The 25,104-nt window shown below is 35.9% G+C and overlaps 1 protein-coding gene across 1 annotated transcript in view; it reads right to left on the bottom strand.

Annotated features, from left to right (window-relative positions):
• LOC136025927 (serine/threonine-protein kinase Tao-like) overlaps nt 1–25,104 on the bottom strand; it is a 71,830-nt gene that overhangs the window by 1,436 nt on the left and 45,290 nt on the right. The window contains exons 7-15 of the mRNA XM_065702008.1: nt 23,203–23,384; nt 20,913–21,065; nt 18,905–19,039; nt 15,645–15,826; nt 13,592–13,742; nt 11,421–11,660; nt 9,493–9,705; nt 6,425–6,607; nt 3,529–3,647 (exon numbers count right to left, since the gene is read on the bottom strand). Coding sequence (XP_065558080.1) covers nt 3,529–3,647; nt 6,425–6,607; nt 9,493–9,705; nt 11,421–11,660; nt 13,592–13,742; nt 15,645–15,826; nt 18,905–19,039; nt 20,913–21,065; nt 23,203–23,384 — 1,558 coding nt within the window. The remainder of the gene's footprint in view (nt 1–3,528; nt 3,648–6,424; nt 6,608–9,492; nt 9,706–11,420; nt 11,661–13,591; nt 13,743–15,644; nt 15,827–18,904; nt 19,040–20,912; nt 21,066–23,202; nt 23,385–25,104) is intronic.

The raw sequence follows: 25,104 nt of genomic DNA, 5'->3' as shown, positions 1-25,104 counted from the left end.
CCATCAAGTTTCATCCCGATCTCTCCACTCTAAGCGTTTTCCAAGATTTCTGGTTTCCAGGATTCCTTTCCCCCCTCCACCCCTTAATGTCCCCCGATCCGATATCAAGGATATCGGATATTCGGATATTTCTATATATCAAGATTCATTAAGATCCGGTCACCCATTCGTGAGATAAACATACTTCATGTCTCACGATATCAAGTCCCTCCAGTTCCTCCCCCCCCCCCCGGATGGTGAAATCGCGGAAACGATTGTTATCAGGTCAATTTGTGCAGGTCCCTGACACCCCTACCAATTTTCATCGTCCTTGCACGTCCAGAAGCACCAAACTCGCTAAAGCAATAGACCCCCTCCCCCCAAACTCCCGTAAGGAGAGCAAATCTGGCCTAGTTTTGTCAATCACGTATCTAGGACTTGTGCTCATTCTTCCTATCAAGTTTCATCCCGATCTATCCATTCTAAGCGTTTTCCAAGATTTCTGGTTTTCCCCTCCACGTACCCCAATGTCACCGAATCCGGTCGAGATTTAAAATAAGAGCTCTTGAGACACGAGGTCCTTCTAAATATCAAATTTCATTAAGATCCGATAATCTGTTCGGAAGTTATAATAACTTATTTTTTTCTAATTTTTCCGAATTAACCGTCCTTCCACTTGGTAAATGCCAAGTGCCATAAAAAATATTTGAAGACGATTAAATCCAACACAAATAATGAGTTTATAAATGCCAAAATCACAAGCCCTATCTAAAGTTTGGCATTTCGTGAAACTTTTTTCAAGCTTCGTATTTGTGATTGTTAGTTAGTGTGAGGTTCCGAAACTGTCAGTTTCTGAAACTGACAAAACTGCAACACTAACAAATCAGACATTACTACACTAACTTTGTCGATTACATTAATACTGTTAATTGTGCATTATTATTACACTAAAAACTGTCATGAAACAGAAAACGCTAGATGGCGTTGGTGTTGTTTGTTTACACTACCACCAATTTCAATTTTTGTAAGTGACACATACTCTGTATCAGGCAACAAATCAATTATGCCTTAATAAAAAAACGCCTTAAAAACGCAATCAAAAGGCTGATTTTTCCTTTCTTTCAATGGTTTGCCTTTATTTGCTTTCTTTATTTTTCTTAAAAATGTATACAAACACTCTCCAAGTCACTTAATGACAAAGCACTGACAGATAGATAGAAAAAAACGGAAATGAAACACATCCGCAAAATAACAAAAAAAAGTAATTTTTCAAATTCCTTTTTGATAAAAGTGAGATGCACCCCCGCTTTGCTAACGCCCATAAAAATAAGCTATAAATGATAAGCAAAATGAAAGAGATTAGGTGGCAGGTACGAAGCAATTTGTTTCAAAGGGGGCAAAATATCACACGAGGGAGGATTCCACAAAATGGTGAGAACAGATCAATCACACCACAAATAAACACAATTTTTTTTATTCTCCGATTATTAAGATAGCTAAGAAACAGACGGGCCTTTGGATTCATAATTTCATCCCAAACCAAATAAAACATCAATTTCTTTCCAAAATGTTTGTGTTGTTAAAGTAAATTTGCGACAGAAGTAAGCGTTATATTTGGATTCTGGAGAAAATTTTCATTCTAAAGGCCATTCCTGAGTGAAAAAAAAATTTCTCAAAAAAAAAAGAACAAACATACAAAGCTTGAGCGTTTAATTATGTTTTATTAGTTCTAAAAGTGTTTTTTTCTAAAAAGGGGACAAATTCTTTCAATAGGTTAAATCCATTAAAGGAGGCATAATAATATAATAGACTTTACAGTCCGTACCGACGGTGCTGATCTCCGTTTCTTGGCCCTTCAGCCAGGAAGTGCAATGGGGGGTTGGGGGCCAGCCATCCTGTGCTTTCGCACACCCTTCCTGTTTACCTTCCCCAGATTTCTCCAGGTAACCATTTAGAGCCGGGTCGACTCTGGCTAAGCTTACAGAGTCATGCCACTGACCCCCGTCCCAAACTGAAGAATTGGGTACACCGGGATTCGAACCCGCGTCCTCTCAGACAAGGGATCCCGAATCCAGCGCACCAACCCATTCGGCCACGACGGCTTTTAAAAAAAAGTGGGGGCGGTCGGAATCGAACAGTCTGCCACTCGCTGGAATAGCAGGGACTCAGACCACTGAGCTACACCCCCTTAAAATATTGCCAAAGCCAAGGAGGCATAAGCACAAAAATAAATAAAGGATTGGGCAGCATAAGGTATTAACGTTCACGTAAGTAAATTAAGAATACAGACGTAGGTGAAAAATATTTTGCCGATATAATCAACAAGTTGTTTATAGTACCCAGGCCTTGAATACTTTCTACGTCAATTGACTATAATTAATGAATGAGAGGCGGGACTTCGTGAATTGGGTTGTAATAAATTATAAACCTATATGCAATCACGGAATGCGAAACCAAGAGAAGTGATCACAATGAATCAATAAGAATGAAGTTGTACGAACAGTAGAAACTGGAGAAGGAAAAGATTGAAGTGAAAAAGGAAGAGGTAATACCCGATATCCTATTTTAACCATGAACAGGACTAGTCCCTTTAATAGAGTATCTTTTTTTTTAACAATTACTGGACTTACTTTTTACTCGTTCATTCATAATTTGTATTTGTATTTTCATTACTTAGACTGTAGAAGCTTCGTCTTGCTTAAGGTGTTTTTATTTTCCAAATTTCGTTTTCTGCTTTTTTTTTATTTATTATTCACTTACTAATCATGATTTGGCCGGCATTTAGCTATCCAATAAGTACCCTGGTGACCTTCACAGTTTTTTACTGATGCTCTGCAATCAAGTAAGGATACCCTTTTTCACTTTTCAGATCTTTCTTCTATCCTTATATTGAATAGCCTTTTGTGAGTCCTATTCCATTTTTTGCTAAGTTCATTTTGTCACATTTTGGAACTCAACTTCTAATTCACCGTATACATGTTCTACCTATATAATTGGCAATCGTCCATAACTTCGTCTCAATTAATAAACTTCATCTCCGAAAACTATCCCGGAACGTTATACAGTAGGCAACTCAAGCCTAAAGCCGATTATTTCTCCAAGCTGTATATAAAAAGGTGACAAATTTTATACATAATTTTGATCAGTCTTCCCTGTTTTGTCTCACAACTAGGGCATTAACTTCCCTGTTTTGTCTCACAACTAGAGCATTAACTTCCCTGTTTTGTCTCACAACTAGGGCATTAACTTATAATTTTTAATAAAGATTTTCTTCAGGGGAGGTTGGATTAAGTGACGTCAAATTTCGTGTTCGGAGGAAGGTGGCACTAGATTTTCTTTTCAGTCCTCATGAAAGAGTATACATTATGGTTCAATTTCTTTTTGAAAAAAATGAACTCCCATGCCCTTATTTCCACAAGGTATTAAATAATATCTCAAATATTTTGCAATAGCTAGAAATAGTGAGAATACGAGCGAGGTCATCCTTTGCAACTGTCTTGTCAAGGGTACTATGATCTTTTAGCTTAATAAATTTAACAATAATCGTACCTGAAACCTAGTCTAACCGACTCATCATCAAATTTTTCCAGTTCACGAGCCTGATTTTCATGTAATTGCCTGATTCTTTCAGTTCTTTCTCTCACAAACTCTCTTGTCTCTTCCTCCATCTAAAAAGAAAAAAAAATACAAGAACGTTGATAAGAAATACAGATCATTAATTTTGTGCTTACAATAGTAAAACAGTTCAAAATAGGGATGAAACCTTTTTTTTGACAGTGAATAGATATAGAATTATTTAACTGGATATTTCGAACACATATACAGTGTTCATCATCAGCACCATCATCATGTTTTACTGCAGATGATGAACACTGTATATGTGTTCGAAATATCCAGTTAAATAATTTTATATCTATTCACTGTCAAAAAAAGGTTTCATCCCTATTTTGAACTGTTCTACTTCTTCATGGAAAGACAGTGTGGTCTTCGAAGTTATCTACGTTGTGCTTACAATATTTGCGATTTCTACGCTATTTGAAAATAATTAACAATTATCTAATTAATTATTCATTGTAATTTTGGTAAATATATACGAGACTCCGTAACCGATATAGGGACAAAGTGAACACACAACTAGATTCTTTTCTAAATCATCATTGAGAAAGTAGTAATCAATTCACTTCCAAAGAACTATTTGCAACAATTTACAAATATTCCTGGCGTTGTCAACGTCAACTTTCGATTGTATCAACTTTCAGCACGATTTTGGAGTTTTCACTCTAGGAGAAACTAGAGGAAACCCCAAAAAATTTAGATAGTACACACAATGATAGTACCTCTAGATAAAACCAAGTGTTGTAATAGCTGTTGTAAATTTTTGTGGTTACGGTTTCTAATAACGATTTTAGTGTTTATTTTCAGATATAACTTAAAGAGATAATACCTATTGAATTATATTTTGTTAATTTATAATTGATAATATATTGATAATTTTATTCATTGCCGGATAAAACAGTTGTGATTAATTACAGTGTGGGTCCATGAAAGCTTAATATACAATTATTGATGGCTATATAACCTAGCCTAACCTCTAGCTACGAAGTTAACCCCTAAGCCAAAAACTCTGATTCCAATTCTTCAAGCAAAATTCTTGAACTTTACATCAATCAATTTTTTAATCACCCATCAAAACAAGAAGAGTCCCACGGCTGAGTTTGCAAAGGCAAGGAAAAAAAACTGGCAACATCAAGTAGTACATACAATAGTCATCTGTGAAATATAGACGGCCAAGGGTGGAACGAATCTGTAATTTCATTTAAAAATATTTGACAAGCTTATTAATGATAATTAATTATTACTTTATAATAGTAATTAATTAATTATAGTGGAAACAATTAATTAATTATAATAATTAATTATTATAGTATTTAAAATGACAACTAATTATTATTTATTAATCAATTATCAATGGTAAAAGTAGTATCTACTAGGTTACATTTTCTACAAAGAAACGAATTCCAAATCCAAGTAGGCAAGCATTGCAAATATTTCACACATTAAAAAAAAAAACTTCGGATTTGTAACTTTGCATGATCGGAAAAAAACAACAAGTAGATGGAGAACAGAAAATGCATTGAAAGTCTTTACCCAATGAGCCCTATTCAGCTGGACCGTTGTCCTCCACAATGAACTACTCTTATTCTTAAATCATTCGAATTCGTAAAATTCATAATCGGCTCCTTATGAAATACCACAGTTTTTCTAATCTTCTAGGTAAGTAGGTACTCAATAGTTTTTACCTTTAAAGAGAGTGGAGACACATCCTTAAAATAATTCAAAAAAGAGAGAACGAAATATTTATAAACAGAAAGGCGTTCTGGGAATATACCACAAAAAATGTGAGACTTCAGGAGAAGAGGTCAAGCGCATGTACACATTTTTCTCTAGAAAACGTCAGGGACCAATTAATACTCGACATGTACTTGCTTTTCTAAGACTAAGAAACAGATCGATTTCAAATTTTGAAAACAAACTATATCCAAAACACCATTGTCTAATCAGTTCTAGTTCAATATTGGAAAGCCTGTAAAAGCAGTCTAGCAGTACATCCTTTTCTCTTTTTTTTGATGTTGTCCGCCAGGCTCATTGGCTAGTCCGTTAATATTTTGACGGATTTGTGTTTCCGGGTTTAAATCCCCCCCACAAATTTTTTCCGCCACGTAAAAAAGTAACAAAAATATATAAAAACTAATTTTTGATGCTTTTTTAAGGTTTTTTGTACTCCCCCCCCCAAAAAAAAAAAAATCCTGGATACGCCCTTGGATGTAAAACAACCAACATAATTTATATTATCTATCCTTGTCAAAAACATTATTTTATTATATTCGTTACTTACAAAAAACATGTGGATATTAAAATTAGTTTTCAAATGAGCCCTTAAAAAGCCCTCTGTGATGTTTCAATGTCCCACTAACGGCAAAAAAAAAGTGGAAAAAAGGTTATATCACTGCTTCCCTTACTAAAAGCTGATTTCCTTTTTGTTCAAGATGGGAGACTGTAATTCTCCTTAATGGGGTTTCCAGCTATGGAGATTCCAATTGTAAGTTTTAATTTTGATTTGTATACCATTTTCGTGGGGTTCCAGGCTAATTTCCAATTCCCATAATTTTGTTTTCGCAATAAACTTTCACCACTAGGATCAATCGTAATAATAGTTACCATTCCTAAATCAACTTTAAATGGAGATTCTTCCTCACTTACAGTTTTTTTTTTCAAAACTCGGTTTTAAATTTTCAATTACTATGGACTAGAATTTGTTTTTTACTACGTTGCAGTACATACCGCAACCATGATAAGAGATAAAACCATATAGCATAATTTATAACAGACATAAGAAATAAAGGGCAACAAGACAAGGGACAATGAGATTACACCTCTAGCATACCTGGCGTTCCAGCAGCTCTCGTCGCGTAGAAACTCTCTCTTCAAGCTCCGCCCTTTCTCGATTCCTAAGAGACTCGGCAAGTATCTTGCTTTTTGATTGGTAAGCCATCAGCATTTCCAACTCTCGCTGGAGACGGTTTCTCAGTTTAGCAGCTTCATCTTCTTGACTCTCATCAAGACGTACCTAGAATACAAATGACAGATTTACGTATCAACAAATTGTTTGTCCTGATTGTACTTGATATTAACGGTTAATGACTATAAACAAACGAAAACTGAGTGACAGTTGTGACATCAAACGGCAGGGTGTCTTTTCTTAATCAGAATTACTGCTGACAAAAAAAAAGTCAATTGGCAATTCGCCGAAAAATTAGTAAAGACGCTAAGCCAACAAAGTAGCATGTTTCAGATAGACACGAAAGCACACAGTTCGGCCAAATTATCTTGAGTAATATCACTTGAATACTCATTCAGTTCCGCTCATGGGACACTTGCACCCCCACCTTCAGATGTGTGGGGCGTTTTCGATTGTTCCGAACAGTTTTCTTTGTGGTTCGCTGTGCATTTTTTCTTTATTTTCTCTTTATTCCAATTGAGTAAATTTTTCAGTTATTTTTGTTTTGAGGTATTGGTATGAGGTATTTGGTATGAGGCGTTGAGGTATTTGGTATAACCGCTAATTTGCAGCTTAAATTAAACCCAGTGGAATGTATTTCGGATCGATGCTGCGTGGGCCAAGGATGAGTCCTATCCCAACATATTTTTGAGATATCTATAAACTCCACTTCATCCTTGATTCAGTCAACTCATTACTATGGAATGTCTGATATTTCATATTTAACTTAGGCTAACGACATTTTATTGATAAGCCAATCTTATTGATAGGAGGTTGTCCTTATATAATCATTATATAATTTTTTAGTGTATTAGCGATTTTATTATCATGTCTTATGTTATTTTTCATAAGTCTACAATGTTACAATGGTAAGCAAACCCGCTTGTCAAGCGGATGACCGGTTTTTTTTTTTTTTTTTTTTTTTTTTTTGTTAAAAACTTTAAAAAATTATTGCATCGTACATACCAATAACTACATGCTTTTATAACATTAAAAATACTATTCTGATCTTCGTATGCAAGATGAATGTATAGTTATACTAAAGTACAGTTTTTCGCAAAAATTATAGTAAAAATTATTTTTGTTAATTACAAAAGGTTTTTATATACAGCAATTTCATTTAAAATAAGCCATTAAACAGCTCTCTGTTATGATGATTAAATACCTACGATTATGACGTCATTTATCAATCTTGACCATGAAAATGCAGTTTTTCGTAAAAAATTGATTATATTTGAAAAATGATTTTCATTAATTACAAAATGTTTTCAATCCCATCAATTTCCATTAAAATGAGCTATTAAACAGCTCTCTAAGATAATCCAGTGCTCAGCTACCAGAGGAAAAAAAGAAGAAAAAAGATGCACTCGATGCAGAATATCTTGGTTGCAGTCAATTTTCTTGATTTTCAAACCAATATATTTTCCTTGTTCTTCAAGCCAATGGACAGAAGTCTCCCATAAAGGGGTATTGTACAAGGCAGTTCTATTAGTGTACTGCTTTTTTTGATCTGACTCTAGTTTTGAAAAGTTATGGTCTATTTTGTTTTTTTACTAAAAGACATGATCTCGTCTCTTACTAGGTTGCTAGCTACCGCTGCAACCCGGATTAGTATAATGATTTAATCGATTATTTTCAACTATACTAAAAAGAGGATTAAAGATGAAGTAACTATGGGGAAAACAAATAAGAAATTAAAGAATTTAGAATTAAGATTTAAAATGAGGAGACTAAAATGCTTTTTGCCTGGAACGTGTCTGCTTCAAAAATGGCTCTGAAACGTGTGTGCCTTAAAGTTGAAAAATATATGATGCATGTTTTCCCAAGGAATTGCCCAGGCATAGTCCTAAGATCTCGTTCGTATGAACGTATACCACGCCGTAACCTGTACATGATAAGAAGTTCGTTTTTACTTTTAGGGCTATAATGAAAGATAGCTCAAGACAGTTATGTCAAGGAGAAAAATTGTCAAGAAATGTGCTATTTTACATAGTAGCCTAAGGAAAGAGCGAACCGTAGCCATTGAATGGATCCTTGAATGGAATGGAAAGAGGTCAGAAGAAAAGATTAGGATGCAGGAACTCCATCAGAGACGGTAAAGAAGGAAGATCAGAACAGGTAGGGGTGGAGTGGTGTACGCAGCTACGCTGGCCTCAGGTGGCTTTGTGCTATTGTCAAAATCCTTACATAATCCTACAGAAATTAAGCCTTATGATCCATGGCGAGACGGAGGAATTGTGTCAAATTTTTTACACTCATAAAAAATCATTACACCATGAAAATTTTTTACACCATGATTTACATTTTCATTCAAACCTCCACATATAGGACAAAAACAACGTTATTTTCGCAAGAATGGTCTATTTCCTGTATTGAAGGTCATTTACTAAATGATTTTAAACTTACAGAATAAAATTACACAAATATAGTCTTTATTTTTTAATTACTAAAGGCCAAGTTTGTTTATCTATCCTTCAAAACAATGTTCATGACAGCGAACGAGTTGGTCTTTGAAAGGGGAGGGTTTGGATTAAGCTACAATTTCCTAGTGCTTTATGAAAAGAACATTATCAGTATTTCTAACATCTTGAGTAATACACCGATTAAGCAATACACAGAAATACACCGATTACACCCTGGCTCTTCAAATTAATGAATTTTAACTATGTCATCAAGGCTTGACAATATAAAAAATAGACAACTATAGTACTCCTCTCCCTCAAATACATTAGATATAGTACATGATTGCAGCATCGTACCTAGGGGGGGGGGGGTTACGAGGTTTGAACTTCGTCTTTTCCACGATTTTTTTTTTTTTTTTGACTAGTAAAACGTAATAAAATGCATAAAAGCAAATTTTGTATGCCTTTTTTGAAGTTTTCTTGTGTAACCCCCTCTCCCCGAGCAAAAATCCTGTATATGCCCTTGTATGACTGCTAATAGAACTTGCTTACCGACTGCTTCTGGCACATTTCTGTAATACTCTGCTCATACTGGTCGGCGAGCAAGGAGATTTTCCTTCTTTGTTCTTCTTTCAGTTGTTTTATTACACTCTTTTGAAGTTCTCGAGGTGTGTTTGCAAGGACTTGGGCTTTCAAGGCTTTACACTGACGAGTCTGGGTTTTTATTGTCTCAGCTAATTGTTTCCTAATCTGGCTTTCTCTGAGCTGAAAAATAAAAAGAACAAATCAAAGTTGCCTACTCTTTCTAGTTTACTCCAACTGGGATAATTCTAATATTTTGTTTGTCGCATCTTCGAGGATTTTGCGCCCAAAATCTTTTTTTTAGATTCGAGTCTCTTTAGCTGCATTTGATAAACAACTGTTAATTTATGTTAATAGCTTATGTTAGTAGTGAACAAAGATTATTAAGTCATAATTTGAAACTATTATAGTTACGAGTTATCAAATTACAGATAAAAGTTATCAATTATAGTAATCAGGCGTAATTTTCGAAATACGCGGATGGATTCTTACTCGACTTGCAAAATTTAGGTAAAATAAAGCTTAACTGTTTTGGTGAGGGACTAACTCAAATACAAGCTTTTCATCAAATTTCAAATTCGACCCCCCCCCCACCTTATGAATGCAATACCTTGAGAAATTATTTTTGACATTCGATATGATAATAAAAGTCCCATTTAATACGTTGAAGATAAATTTCCCGATGCTTTTTATCTAGAGACAATACAGAATGCCATTGACGTTCTTTACTCTGAGCTGAATGAAAAACTTATTTAGTTTACTTCTTTCAAAACAGAGCCTAGTGTATTTGGAGTGGAGATGACCTTAATAGATACAATTCAAATTGGTGCAGCGGTAATTTTATTATTCAGCTTACCTAGGTATTTAGATCTTCCATTTGGTTAGAATGTCAGTTAGAGCTACAACGCACCCTACAATTTATCCCTAAATGAACAACTTAAAAAATCCTAGTCTTGCAAGGCTCGAGGGCCAACTTGATAAGAGAACGCTTGAACTATGGGACTTGCATAAAAATGGCTTCATTTTTGCAGTATTTACTTTTTGACTGGCTTTTGCCAGGTGTCCCAATGTTGATGCTAACCCTCTCATGAGCTTATGCCCATTGCTTATGAGCCTAACCCTTTATCAACTAGAGCACTCTTGCTTTAATACGTTGCCTTAATCATAAGTCTACCAATTCCACAAAACACCAAAGTATCCTGTATTTACTCAGCAGAAAGGTCCAAGAAAGGAAAATGAAGGAAAAGGAATAAAAGTGACAATGCAGGAATGAATGAATTGCTGCCCACATGAACACATCATATATTTATTAAATAAGTGTATACCATAAACACCCTGCACCGCATAGCGTGTAACACCCTGTAACACCATAAACACCCGTGTAACACCATAAACACCCTGCACCGCATACTGTAAACACTAAAATGAAGCCTGGGTGGTGTTGTGTATGAAATAAATAGAAGAATATATTACTCCACCCAGCATTTTTGTTGAGAATGAAGATATGCATTATACATGGGAATTAAAGAATCTATCATAATTATAGATAATCATATTTTATTAAGTCTAGTTTCTATATGTATTTATTTAGTTTTATAATATCAATTCTCAAAAAAAAAATTATAATAGCAAATTTAAATGTAAAGTAGCTTGATTTATGCATGGGACTCACAGAAATACTATTCGATCTAGCCAAATGCGTATTATCATTCAACAGCAAGGTTAAAAACTTTTAATTCCACTTTTAAGGACATCTAGAGGATCACAATAAATCCTTTTTGAAAACAGAATATCCCTCTCTTACAGTCAAAAGTAAATTTTTGGCGCAATTTATTTTCATTTAAGATTAGTTTGATGTATTTGCGCATGCTTGGGAAGTAATTAAAAATACAAATTACCTTTAAACTTTTTGGTTGTTGTTTCAGCTCCATGGCATGTTTCTTCCTCAGCTCTCTTTCAGACCTTTGTGTGTATTCATGTTGGTTAGTCAGCTCAGTTTGATGCTGCTGTCTCAGCTGTTCTTCCCGAAGCATGTGGACAGAACGCTGTTGGCGATACTCCAGCTCCTGCGTTAGCTCGTGATGTCGAAGAAGCATTGCGTGAGCAGTCTCTAGCTGAACTTGACGCCTATTCAATTCCTGCAACAATCAACAGCATTCAGCCTCTTCTTTTCCTCTTGTCTCATGGTACTTTCAGATTTATCTCGGTCCCACTAGGTTCTATCCCAATTTTTAGAGCCTTAATGAAAGAAAGTCTAAGATGGCTAGGATACGTCTTAAGGATGAGGGATGACAAGACCGCTTTTATTGGCCATCTATCTGGGCGAGATAGGGCCTATCTATCTGGGACCAGAAAAAAGCAGGTCAACCCTGAATGAAACGTGAAGAGGTTATGCGCAAGGATTTAAAGGAAGTTAGAATTTTTTGGGAGGGAGTAAAGACTGTAGATTCGACTAGACAGAGGTAGAGGAGGAGCGTGCATAGCTGTGTTGGCCTTGGGCAGCTTTGTGCTGTGGTAAGCTGTGGTAGTAGTAGCAGTAGTAAATCAGTTTCTAATAATCAAGAGTATACGGGTAAACCGGTAAAGTAGTAGTAGTATCTCTTTATTGCTGCATGGGGTAGACTAGGGTAGGATTAGGTTATTTTTAATATTTGTTATCGCAAACAAAACATTTACAAATAATATTCTATCGGCTTCCCTACCAACGTAAGATAGTGCATTTTCACCGTTACTTATAATTTTGTGTTAAATCTTATTTAATTAAATTACGGCTTGTAGCATAACATAAAATCCCCAGGACTTGGACACAGTGACCATGAGATATCACCGTGAATTTTCTTTTCATGGTTCCCGCTTTCTTTTAACGAAGGAGAAAAATGTTAGCTTACTAAGTCAGCTAACTTTCAAGTCAGTGAAAATTATTCCAAATAGTTAAAAACGTTGTAACGATAGAACATAAGAAAGAAAATGAATTGAATCAATACAACGGCAGAGTATAATTTAAAAAAAGAGAAAGACGGAAATAATTTCTTACGCCACAGTGCCTTTCCATATACAAGAATGAAAATATAGAGAAAACAGATGTAAAATTTTAAAACACTGATTGACCACTTTGTTTCAAAATATTACACCCGTTTTCTCTATATTTTCATTTGTTTAATTCTGTAGAAATACAGATAATGACAAATTAAAACAAAACCCAAAATCATAACATAATATAAGCACACTAATTACACAAGTAAAAACGCGATACATTCAGTGTTTTAAAATGGAACGCCATGGGTGCATCTTCTGAGGACAGCATTAGGGTCTATAATACCGCAAAAAGTCCCGCAATAAAAAACATATAAAAGGCCCTTTCGACTATGCTAGTGAATTCAGGCTGTTTGAACTGGTAAAGTGAAAACTTAAGACTTATTAAACTTAAACCTTATTAAGAAAGAATAAAGACTTATAAAATATATGGCCCCAAACAGCTTAAGACGGTGTATCTTTCCTTTCAAAGTTTAGTTGTCTTGGGGAATGGGTATTAACATCAAAAACAAGAAGAACAATAGGTAATTCTTTTTGCAAGACAATGGAAATCAAATTTGAATGAATATTTCGGCCCTATGTCCAAGGGCTGTCCTCTGGCCCTTCGTCCTATTCATTCAAATTAGATTTCCACTGTCTTGCGAATTAGATTTCCACTGTCTTCCCTATTGTTTTTCTTGTTTTTGATGTTCGTGATGGAAAGGCGGTCTGGTCTTCTTCACTATTGTTAGAATTTGAATTTATATAGACTAAAAGCGCATTCAAACTGAAGTGAACTAACTAGTTTGTTAGTTTATTTTGATAGTTCAACGTGGCAAAACTGGCAAAAATGTGATAAATGCCATAAAAAATTTAATTTCGGAACAACTTGGGCAATCGCAGTTTTCAGATGTGAGAAGAACTAAAAAAAGGTCTAGGGGGCAAAAATTGTTTTACGTTGATGTCCTTGGTACTTAAATTGAATCCATGAATAGCAGAATCAAAACAAACTGTTGGTTGCACCGTGTATTTTGCTATCAGAGGAGAAAAGCCTTACCTCACAAAGTAGTTCTCTTTCAAGTCTATGGTAAGATAGTAGCTTGGCTCTTCGAAGCCTTCGAATTTCTTGTTCTAATAGATCTTTTTGGCTTTTTAAAAGACGCTCCTCCTGTTGAGCCTCTACAGCTTTCAGTGAATCCTTATACGTCCTTAAAGAGAATTTTACTGTTTTAAAAAAAATTACCCGAAGTTCTAAAAAGACCTATAAGTCCGGGACCAAAACCTGTTCATGTGTTTTTCTTTGGGTGCCCTTCCATCACAGAGAATTCTTTCCACGGTGGAACTGAAATTTAAAGGAATTCAACAAATATACATACATTATTGGATGACTTTACAGTCCTTATCGGCGGTGCTGATCTCCGTTTCACGACCCTTTAGCCAGGAAGGGTAATGAAAGGTTATGGGCCAGCCAGCCTGTGCTTTCGCGCACCCTTCCTGTTTACCTTCCCTAAAATTCTCCAAGGACCCATTCAGATTACCAGGACTCGACACCAGGACTCCAGGACTATTCACCAGGACTCGAGCCCCTGTCAGGAAAAGGAATTTGAAGTTTAGCGCGATAACCACTCGACTAGGACGACTCTCAGTACGATCATTAGATCCTAATTATAATGGTTATTCTCATTAATTCATAACTGTTAGCACTTTTATTCATCAAAATACCAGTAAACACTGGTGTTGTCTATCTCGTCCATTATAAGCTCTTTTAGTTTGTGTGACCAAACTACTGAGAATTGGTCACGCAGTCTTCCCATAACTTGTATAGCTTTGATAAGAAATCCGAATAAACTAAATAAACAGTTTAGCTTATACCGTTTTGTGTCGGAAAAAAATGTATTCCGAATTAACAAAACTTAATGAGAAAGTGCGAATTTTGTTTTTTGATTGAACGAAGCAGAATTTTCTTTAAGTTCAGAAAAGGGCAGTCCCTAAAAATAGTCTAACATATCTGCTTGGGAAACATGAAAAATCAGCTCACAAGTAATATCATTCAATAATTTGACAGCTTTGAAAAACCGTCTAGATTAAAATCATTGCCAATACAGGACGCAGGACTTCCATAATGTGAAATAAGATCAAAAACAAGAATGGCTTCGAGATAAGGGGGGACAGGTTCAGCCAGGTTTTTTTTCCACCAAATCTTAACCTGTTCCACGGGGCAGTATCGCTAATTTTTTCCTTTACTTTCCAAAGGAGCCCTCCTCCCCTAACATGTCTCCTACCTGACCGTGCCCATGATGCAACAGCACAGTTAAAACAGCTAACCACCATTGCATCTATATTGATAATTTTTTAACAATCAAAAATGAATTATATCGAATGATACTGTGTAGAATCTCTCTGGCACCTGCTCTTCGATTTTTGTATAGATCTAGCGTAGATGTATCGATGTAGAAAGTTATATACAAGATGCGTATTACATGCAACTAGGCAAGGTCCAATAACTTATTCTGGGGAGCCAAATTCGAAAAACACGAAATAACACGGCAACTGAATGAAAAATGTTAAGAATTTTGGACAATATTGAGAACCTTGATATTTGAGGGGGGGAGAGAAACTCCATCCCTCTTCTCTCTCTTCCTGTGAGCGAATTTCGACACAGATGCAATATTATCCTTCAATTAGCTAAACATAGTCTGAATTTTTTTTTTTTTTTTGAAGAAGGAATAACATCGAGAATAAAAAGAAAAACAGTGGGAAATACAATTTGGTAGGAAAAAGATTAAATTCAGGATGAATGTCTTGATATTTCTTGTTTGGCTTGTAAATTAGAGTATCTTATTGCTTTTCAGTTGCCATTCTTATCAGTAATACATTTTGTTTTAGACTTTGGAAAATTATCGTTTTCTTACCTGGAACTAACAGCTGACTAGCCTTTGAAAAGTCAGCAACAAAAAACTTTAAATGAATAGTGAAGATCCTGATGAATATGCTGATGATCAGTCAACATTGAACTACAAGCAAATAACGCAACAACATTTAAATTTAAACTATGTAAAAATTGTGATGTTTTAACGTACAAGTAACAGTTCAATAGGGAGTCCACTTACTGAAGATTAGAATCTCTTTGTCTTTTCGTTGTTCCATCATCCGCCGCCAGTTCGGCTTTGTATTTTTCCTTGGTGTTTTTATACTCCCTTTTGACTTGAAGATCAAAATTCCGCCTTTCAAGGGCCTGTCGCTGTGTTATCTCTTTAATTAGTTTCTTCTCACTCTGTAGATTTAATTTTACCTATCAAGAAACAGCAATTGAGTGAATGGAATGCACAAAGGTCGCTAGAATAAAATAACCTGACAAAATGGAATTTCTCTCCTTGACCCAAATTTCTCACTTTGACCGGACTGGTCTACCCGTTATTTGCAAGCGCAAAGCATAAAAAAAGCCCTTCTGCTTCCTATAGAGCGTTTCATATCCCATTAAATTTGAGTTCAAAAATAACCAAGATCAAAAAGGATACACATTTACACACTGACGTGTGTAACCCCCTCAGAGCATGCTACACACTAACGTGTGTAATGTACCCACCCCTCGAAAATAGCAATTTTACAACAACGCTTTAGCTTTAACCTGCACCAAAAAGACAAGATACTTATATCGCTGGATTCAATAGTCTCAGATCTATGTAATCATCAAGTCAAAATGATTATGCTTATGAAACTTTTTCGTGGGGAAAAGTCCAAGCTCCCTTTAAAAATATGAAAACTGTCCTTTTTCAAAGTATTTTTAATCTAATGAAAATAAGTGCAGCAGGTGTCAAAAACTGAATTTGGTAAATAGATACAACTAAATCTCAAGTGTTAAGTGACAGCAAATTTTTTGTGTTTTCGTTGATATATTAAAACCATGGAAGAGAAAAGAAAATAACATACCAGTCATGAACAGGGAAACTAAACTTGAAGATGATTTAAATAAGGCAACTGAACCTAGACAACTTAACATAGAAAAGTCAACCCCGTTGACTTGTCTCAATTAACTAATTAATATTATTTAATCTGTCCCAATTGATCTCTCAGTTTAATTATTGACTTTTTATTGTGACAATTTTAACTTTAGCATTCTTTTGCCAATCTTTTAGATATTATGTCTTTTTATCCTTTTTTGTTTCTGGCGTTTTTATTTATTGATTTCAAATTCGGCCCTTCGGGCTTTTGATAATTTTAAATAAATATCTTATGTATCTATTTGAACAAAATAAAGAGGTCAAAGTTAAATCAACAAGAAATTCTAAACAAAAAGTTCAATATAGTCTCCCCCGTAAGGCTCCATGGCGAGGAAGAAACAGGGTAGAAGCAAAAAATAAAAGAAATCCAGTAAAAATTTTCAACATAATGCCTTCAAACCTTCCAGAATCTCAAAACAAGAAAAAACAAAAAAAAATCCAATATCCCCCCTCAAAAATCCCCAAAATTCGTGCAGAGATATTTGACATTCTTTTTGAAGATACCAAAGAAGAGGCAGCTTCGTGCAGAGATATTTGACATTCTTTTTGAAGATACCAAAGAAGAGGCAGCTTCGTGCAGAAATATTTGACATTCTTTTTGAAGATACCAAAGTAAGGGGCAGCTTCGTGCAGAGTCTGGGAGCGTGTTCCAGATCCCATTACAAGCCAGATCATATTTCAGGGGGGATGAAATCAGACCACAATGACGGAGCATGAGGAATCTGTAAATTGTTGGAAGTGCGGGATGATAAGACGATTGATCGAACAGTTCGTGGTAACAAAGGGTAAATAATGAGCGACACGCCTCAATGGTACTGAAACTCTAAAATACGGAGGCTTGGTATCAATAGAAATATAAAAAAAATCGGCTTATTATTTTGATTCCAAATATAAATGATTCATTAAGTTTAGTGTTAGCCATCAAAAGCTACGAGCCTGAGAAAATTTGTTTGATTTTCGAAAAATGGCGGATCATCCCCAAAAAGTCATGGAATATTAATGAAAATCACACCATCAGATTCGGTGTATCTGAGAGCCCAATTGTAGATCACGGATGTGTGTTTATTTGTTGTTTTCTCCAGGGGTGATCACATCGAACCAATAGTCCTAGAATATCGTAAAAATGATTATTCGAACGGAAATTAAAAGTTCTAGGGGTCGTTTTAAGTGACCAAAAAGATTGGAAGACAACTAGCCCCACTCCCCTTTTTTTTCTCAAAGTCGTCCGATCAAAATTTTTAGATAGTCATTTTTTCAGCATGGTTGAAAAGCCCAGTAATTATGGCTTTGGGGACAAAATGACCCCCCAGAGTCCTTTGGGAAAGGTCTGTAAGGCATAGAATTTCCCCTTTGGTTACGTATAGAATTTCTTATTGGTACGTATACAGACATTTTCCTGGCGAGAGGGAGATATTTTTCTGCGGGGGGATTTTACACGGGGATAATTTTTCTTGGGGAGGGAAATTTCCAGGGTGAACTTTCCAGGGGATATTCTACACTGGTAGGATTTGATACAATTCTTAAAAGAAAGTCTTGTTTATTTGTCTTATTTTCTCTTTGGCAGTTCAATTTTGCATTTGGAGATGTTTCGAGGAACCATCCGGGGGCTATTTTCAGCGTGTTTGGATTTCCGGGAAAAAGATTTCCGGGGAAGAGAGGATCTCTTGAAAGATCGAAAAAAACGATTAGAAATCAAGTCTTTTTCAAATGAAAGCATGCTAGGGATAATTTTTTGGGCTGAATCGTCCACAAGAAATTTTACGGGGGATGGGATTTTTCAGTGAGGATGGAATTGTCCGGATGAAATTTTAAGGAGGAGCGTTATTTAATCGGGAGGAAATTTCCACGCAGTTTCCCGTTGGGGGAGGAAATTTTTTATGGAGGGCAAGAGAGATTTACCGGCATTATTTAAAAAATGACCAAAAATTAAACAAAAGAGTTATTTTAACTGAAAGTAAGGAGCTACATTAAAAATCGAAACGAACAGAAACTATTCCGTATATGAAGGGGCTGCCCCCCTCCTCAATACCTTGCTCTTCATGCCAAAGTTTGACTATTTGTCCCAATTTTTTTAATAACGGCTCCTGAAACACAAGGGCCGTTTAATTAATATAGGAAGCTTTTTTAGAGTGCTAAAAGCTTTAGCGTAAAGAACAAGGTATTGAGGAGGGGAAAACCCCTTCATCTACGGTATAAAATCTTTTCGTTTTGAGTTTTAATGTAGCTCCTTACTCTTGGTTAAAACAAAACTTTTTTTTATTTAACCAAGAATAAGAGCCAAACAATAGACAAATCAACCAAGGACAACTAATCACAAGACTAAGTATCCCACACCGAAATTTCTGCTTTGAAAAATTACAAAAACTGACCTTCTTTTCTAAGTCCGACTGATGTTTAGTATGAATTTTGTCCAATTCTCTTCGGAATGAATTTAGTAAGTCTTCATATTCCCTATCTAGACGTGATTTATGTTGCTCCATTTCAATTCTACACTTTTCTTCAACCTAAGAAAAAAGAGATTAATACAACAAAGGCAGACACTATAGATAAATAATATGGTTATCAAAGATAGACATTATTGCATATTGCTTCCATATATTTTCAGAAGCATATGAGGCTAGAGATGCCACAAAACCAAGGGAATTAAAGGAAAATTCAAAACAGGCTTAATTTGAACAATTCATATTTCTTTACTTGCCCACTTTTAAGCAAAAAAGGTATTTAACTCAAATCCCCCATAATACAGACACCTCAATTCTCAGCAAAAGTATCAATTGTAGCAATTGGAGCCAAAGCAAGATCATCATTGGTTTCTCGGCACCTACACAGGCCTCTGTCCCTTGAGATCTCGAGATTTCCGGAATTTTTATAAACTACTGATAGTTTCGTTCCCATAATACATCTTTTTCAGAGTTGCCCCCAGCCAAACCAAAGAAAGTATCGGTCCTACTTAAAAGGATTTCAGACTGAGTGTGTTCCTCTCAAGGCACATACTCAGTGTAAAATATCATTTTCTTAAAAAAGCTTCGGTTGCTACAGCCTCTTTCTCGCAATCATTTTTATGACAGTCAACCTCAGGCACATGCTTTTCTAGAGAGCTAGGGCTTTCAGAGAGTTCTAGAATTTTGCTTGTGGGAGGTTGCTCTAAGGCCGTGCCCTAATCCAACTCTAGAAATAGGTTTGTCGCATGTAGGAGTAGTGAATTGGTGGTCAGAAGCCAAGCTAAGAGAAACCCTTTATTTTTTACGACGGAAGGAATTTTCTTTTGTCATTTCGCACATTAATACATCTCAGGGAGCCAAACCCGTCCTAGGTGGATAGTATAGATGCCTTAAATAAAACATCCATTACCTAGATTGCTTACTCCACGAGACCCTTGGCTTTTGCAGCATCATGACAGTCAATAGACCTTATCCTTTATCTTGAAGACATGCCTGACTTGCGTAGCCGATTGAGGGTAGTCTTCTGCTATAAGTTCAAGCCCCCCCCCCCTCTCTCCCCTGTCAAACTTACATTCAAGCATGTCAATGCATTTTGAGGGACCGAAGTCCTGAAACTTATCGTGAATTACTTAACAAAACTGAATGTCTTAAATAGGTGATGCCCACAGCTTCACTCAAGTAAAATTTTAGTTCGGTTGCCAAAAGCTTCGTCTTCATGATATGCACCCTCAAACTTTTTCCGTAAAAAAAACTCTTATGTTAATATCACAATTACTACAATTTGGGCTGGGCGACTCCATGGGAAGGGGATCCCTACTCCACTTGGCAGCTTTGGCCTCGCAAAAAGGCCCCTTCATCAAAAGTAACGTCATCGCCTACTGATTCAGAAGTTTCCAGAAATTTAACCGACAGAGTAGCTTGAAAACAAGTAGTGGAAGTGTTAAAATCATGATGGCACTCTAAGTCCATTCATATAGAATGTGTTAAAATCATGATGGCACTCTACGTCTCGAATTCCTTTTTTCAGGGACAATTATTTAGACGTGAGTTCCCTATCTCTATCCTGATGGTTTCAGAATTTTTTCTACGGGATTTAAAGTTGCCCTTCGGACTGGCGACACCACTGTATCAACCAAACATGGAGTAACTAGCCCCTTAGACGCTACCCGAAAAAGAACTGAGTCGTTCCAAAAGCGGCTAAATTTTGATCCTACTTTCCTGAATGTATTTCTATAGGCTTGTCAATGGTTAAATTCTGAATTTATTTTCTTTGTTTCTTGTATTTTGTTTTTCCTACTCTGTCAGTTGTGTGCTTTTCTACATTATGCTGGGCAATACAAATTTATTATTATTATTATAGCTTAGCTGTTTTGCAATTCACAGGCTTTTATTCAGAACTCTAGGTATAAATTCACCTTTCGAAGAAGAAACTCACCTTTTGGAGAGCAATTTGATGCTCTCTTCTCATTCTTTTATACCCCGTCATTTGTTCATTCATTTCTTCTTGCATATGTTCTTTCTGTTGTTTATTTACAATTGAAGTTGTTCTAATAGTCGCAAAATGGTTCTCTTCAGATGCATTTGAACCCTGAAAGAATATTTTCAATGAATTATAGAAGAATATTCCAATAGAATATTTCATTGGAGAATTCTAATAAAAAAATGTTTATAAATAATAATAAACCAGATGTGCATGAGTAGGTACATGAGCTAGTACTTCCTTTACGAGACTTTTTCAATTTTGCAAATAATTTACCCTTTCTCTTTTTTATCCCTCCCCAACACTCTTCTTGCATGACTATCTGCATATTTTAGTGAATATACACTGTAGCTGGTTGTGCATATACTTTGCAAACATCTAATGAGCTCATTTGGCTCGATTTCCGTCAGATGACATATAACGCATTATTTTAGTGTTAACAAAAATAGTTTAAGGAACGGACTGTTATAGGGATGCTATATTGCAGGACATCAAGGATTCAATTATAATATCGAAAAGTAGTAAATTTTTATTGCATTTTTTTAAGCCAAATTGTATTTCTCCTTTTTTAAACATTATACAATTGAAAATAGCAATTTAGGATTACAGTATGATGGATTTATGCAAAATCATACTATCATTTTTTTTTTAGCACAGAGAAAGAAAAGATAAATATTCAGTGAGAATATTAGCAAAAAATATATATATATATATAAGAGAAAAAATCAAGCAGGTGACACTAAATTCCGATTTTACTGTATGTTGCCCCGATTTTTATTTTCAAATATCTTTGCAGCTTTCTTTCCACCTTAATTTTCAGACCAGCAAATAAAATATCAACGTAGCCGTCTATCATAACAGCCGTCAATAACAGCACAATCCCTGATGCAACTAGAGTTGGACAAGCAAATAAAGATGGAGGTCTGCTTAACCCTATTCGAGTTCCTCCGTTCATCCAAACTGCAAGATGGTACACAATTCAAACCACTGTCATTGCTTGAACCTCTGTGAAGTCGTCATTTACTGAAACTACTACCAGCATCATAAGAATGTCGATAAGCCAAAATGGGCTAGTACTCGAAGACCTATATTTTAAAAAAAAGAAGACGCAACGATTCTATTAAACTATCAGCAGCACAATCCCTCATCCAACTAGAGCTGAAGCAGCAAACCAAGGGGGAGGTCTACTTAGCCCTCCTGGAGTTCCTACGTTCCCGCAAACTGCAAGATCGTACACATTGTAAGTCACTGTCATTGCTTAAACCTCTGTGAAGTTATCATTTATTGACACCACTGCCAGCATCATAAGAATGTCTATAAGCCAAAATGGGCTAGTACTCGAAGGCCTATATTTTAGAAGAAGAAGAAGCTACAATTCTATTAAATTATCAGCAGCAAAATCCCTAATCCAAACAGAGTTGGAGCAGCAAACCGAGGGGAAGGTCAGCTTAGCCCTCCTCAAGCTTCTACGATCCTGCAGACTGCCAGACACACTATAAGCCGCTATCATAGCTTGAACTTCCGTGAAGTCACCCTTTGTGGACACCACTGCTAGCATTGAAAGGACGTGGAAAAAGTAATAGCCCGAAATGGGCTGTGTCTGAAGGCTTCTGTTTTGAACGAAGAAGCTAAAATTCGCTGAATTATGATATTTCTGGCTAAAAGAATTCCGACATATTTCTAGTACCAAATACCCAAACATTTAAGAATGATTTAAGACACGGTACTACAAATGGAATAGAAACAGGGTATAAAAAATATTTTTTTTCAAATGCAAGAAAAGTGCAACGATAAACAAAATGACAAATTCCACGAAATTAAAGCGCATATTGACGTCAATTTGCTTTATCTAGAATGAAAACTAGGCTCTTCCCGGCTATAAACGTCTTTGAATACACGAAAGTTATCAAAAAATATAAACAGTCAATTTGTAGAAGATTTCGGAGAACCCCGAATATTAGGAGATAGTTGAAGAACTTTTACACACTAATTTTTTACTAGGTGCTGCTTCATTGAGATATTCCGTTGGGATGTTGAAAATATTGCTGAATACGTACAGATTAACAAATTTATGTTAATTCTTTATCTTAGTTTCCCGTTATTTTGTTGCCGCCGTTTTTTGTCCTTTAAGGTTTCTATGCTTCTTCAGTTCCTCCTCCTCCTCATTTTTTTACAGTCGATAAAGCCCTGCGAGGACTAATCTCTAGTGTCCAAAGTATTTATAAGTTAAATTATCTGGTATTACCTTGTGCCTAGTTCGGGTTGAAAGACCATATGGAATATCAGTATTTTCTTGATGATGATGATGTGGAATGCTGGAGGTAGACGAACTATGAGAGCTTGATACACCAGTTGACTGAACACTTTGTTCTGATGTGAAACTATTGCTACGACTACTTTCACCGACATGCTCTTCACTTTCCGATTCTAAAAAAAGAAAAAAGATATAAGACTATAAAATAAGACTATAAAAGACTATAATAAAGACTATAAAAAAGAGAAGAAGTTGGGCAAACCTTCGACTATTCTCACCAACATGCATCTCACTTTCAGACTCTAAAAGAGGAAAAAGGAGAAAAGACAAAATAGAAGAAAAGGAAGAAGCAAAACAAAGCTAGAACTTTTCTCGCCAACATGCTCTTCACTTTCTGACTTCAAAAGAAGAAAAGAAAGAAACAAAAATAGAAGAAGTAGGACTACGCTAAGACTATTCTCCCGACATGCTCCTCAATTTCTAACTCTAAAAGAAGAAAAATACTAGAAACAGAGAAGAAGTAGGACAACTTTACGATCATTCTCCCCAACATACTTCTCACTTTCTGACTCTAAAAGAAGAAAAGACAAAACAGAAGAAAATGAAGAAGTAGGACAACGCTACGACTATTTTCACTGACATGCCCCTCACTTTCCGACTCTAAAAAAAGAAAAAGAACAAAAGGAAGAAGCGGGACAGCGCTAGGACTATTCTCACCGACATGCCAGACGGGCTTGAGCTCCTCCCCTTCCCCCCCCCCCCCACTATCCCCGGCTTTTTGTCTGACTCGTAAAAAAAACGTAACAGAAGTGCAGACAAACCAGTTTTTAATGAGTTTTTTATCCCCCGGAAGAAAACAACCCCCCTCCCAAACAAAAACACTCTTGGCCACCACCTAGACAAAGGGTATCTAAAATTCAATAATCTAATAAAGACTAAGACTGAAACACTTCGAGTACTTAGATAAATTGCTGGGTTAGCAACAAAGACTAAGGGTGGTTCAGGTCCATTAATTGAGTATTATATACAGAAACTTGCTATTCTACAGAAATAATACGGTTGGACACGTTGAGTTCTCTAACCAAACAGGAATTACCGGTCCAAGGGGAAAAGAGGTGAAGATATTTCTCGAGGCGGAAGGAAAATGGATGAAGTTTTGATTTATCATAATTTGTAACAATTTTCCAAGACGATAATATATATAAATTACGTGGCAATTAAACGGAGTTAAAAAGTTATGCAAGAAGAGGGTGGTTGAAACGTACCTTATTTGTGACAAAGATTGAGCGACTGGGCGTTAAATATGAGCTAATGCAAGTTACCATATTTGTTTTATTGAGGAGCCGATAGGCAGACCAAGGCAAGTTATGAGATTAACTGGCTTGATACCGAACAGAAATTCTTCTCAGGCAGTTTGCTTCCAGTTGAAGAATAAACTTTTGGACTTTTAAAGTCTAGATTTCGCATACTTGTATTTTAGCGATGTGAAGATCTTGCTAATGTGCTAGGTAATGTGACTTAAGTCCAGAAGATCATCACTATAAGAAAGTAGCGACAAGTTAAGAGCACCGAGGATGAAGGATTGCCTGTCAAGAGCTCTACTGAGTGAAGGGAATATAGAACACCTTGACGGGTACCTTTGTTAACTCCAGTAGGAATATCAGGAGGATGTCTGGATAGGACGTGCGCGGTACACTTGAGGGATGTCCGCTTTGGATGATGACTGAAAAAACAGACGACCTTTAAGTCTGTTGAGTTGATTGTTATTATACCACATTTTTATCCAAAGAGAAATCTTAGTAAGCCTGTGGCATCCCCGAGTAAAATAAAGACAGCTCAGATTCCTTTTTTTTTCAAAGCAATAGTTTTACGCTCTTTTTTCTACACATAAAT

This window comes from Artemia franciscana, chromosome 4 (assembly GCF_032884065.1).
Source record: "Artemia franciscana chromosome 4, ASM3288406v1, whole genome shotgun sequence".
Taxonomy (NCBI): domain Eukaryota; kingdom Metazoa; phylum Arthropoda; class Branchiopoda; order Anostraca; family Artemiidae; genus Artemia; species Artemia franciscana.
This window is presented reverse-complemented; position numbering and strand designations above follow the sequence as displayed.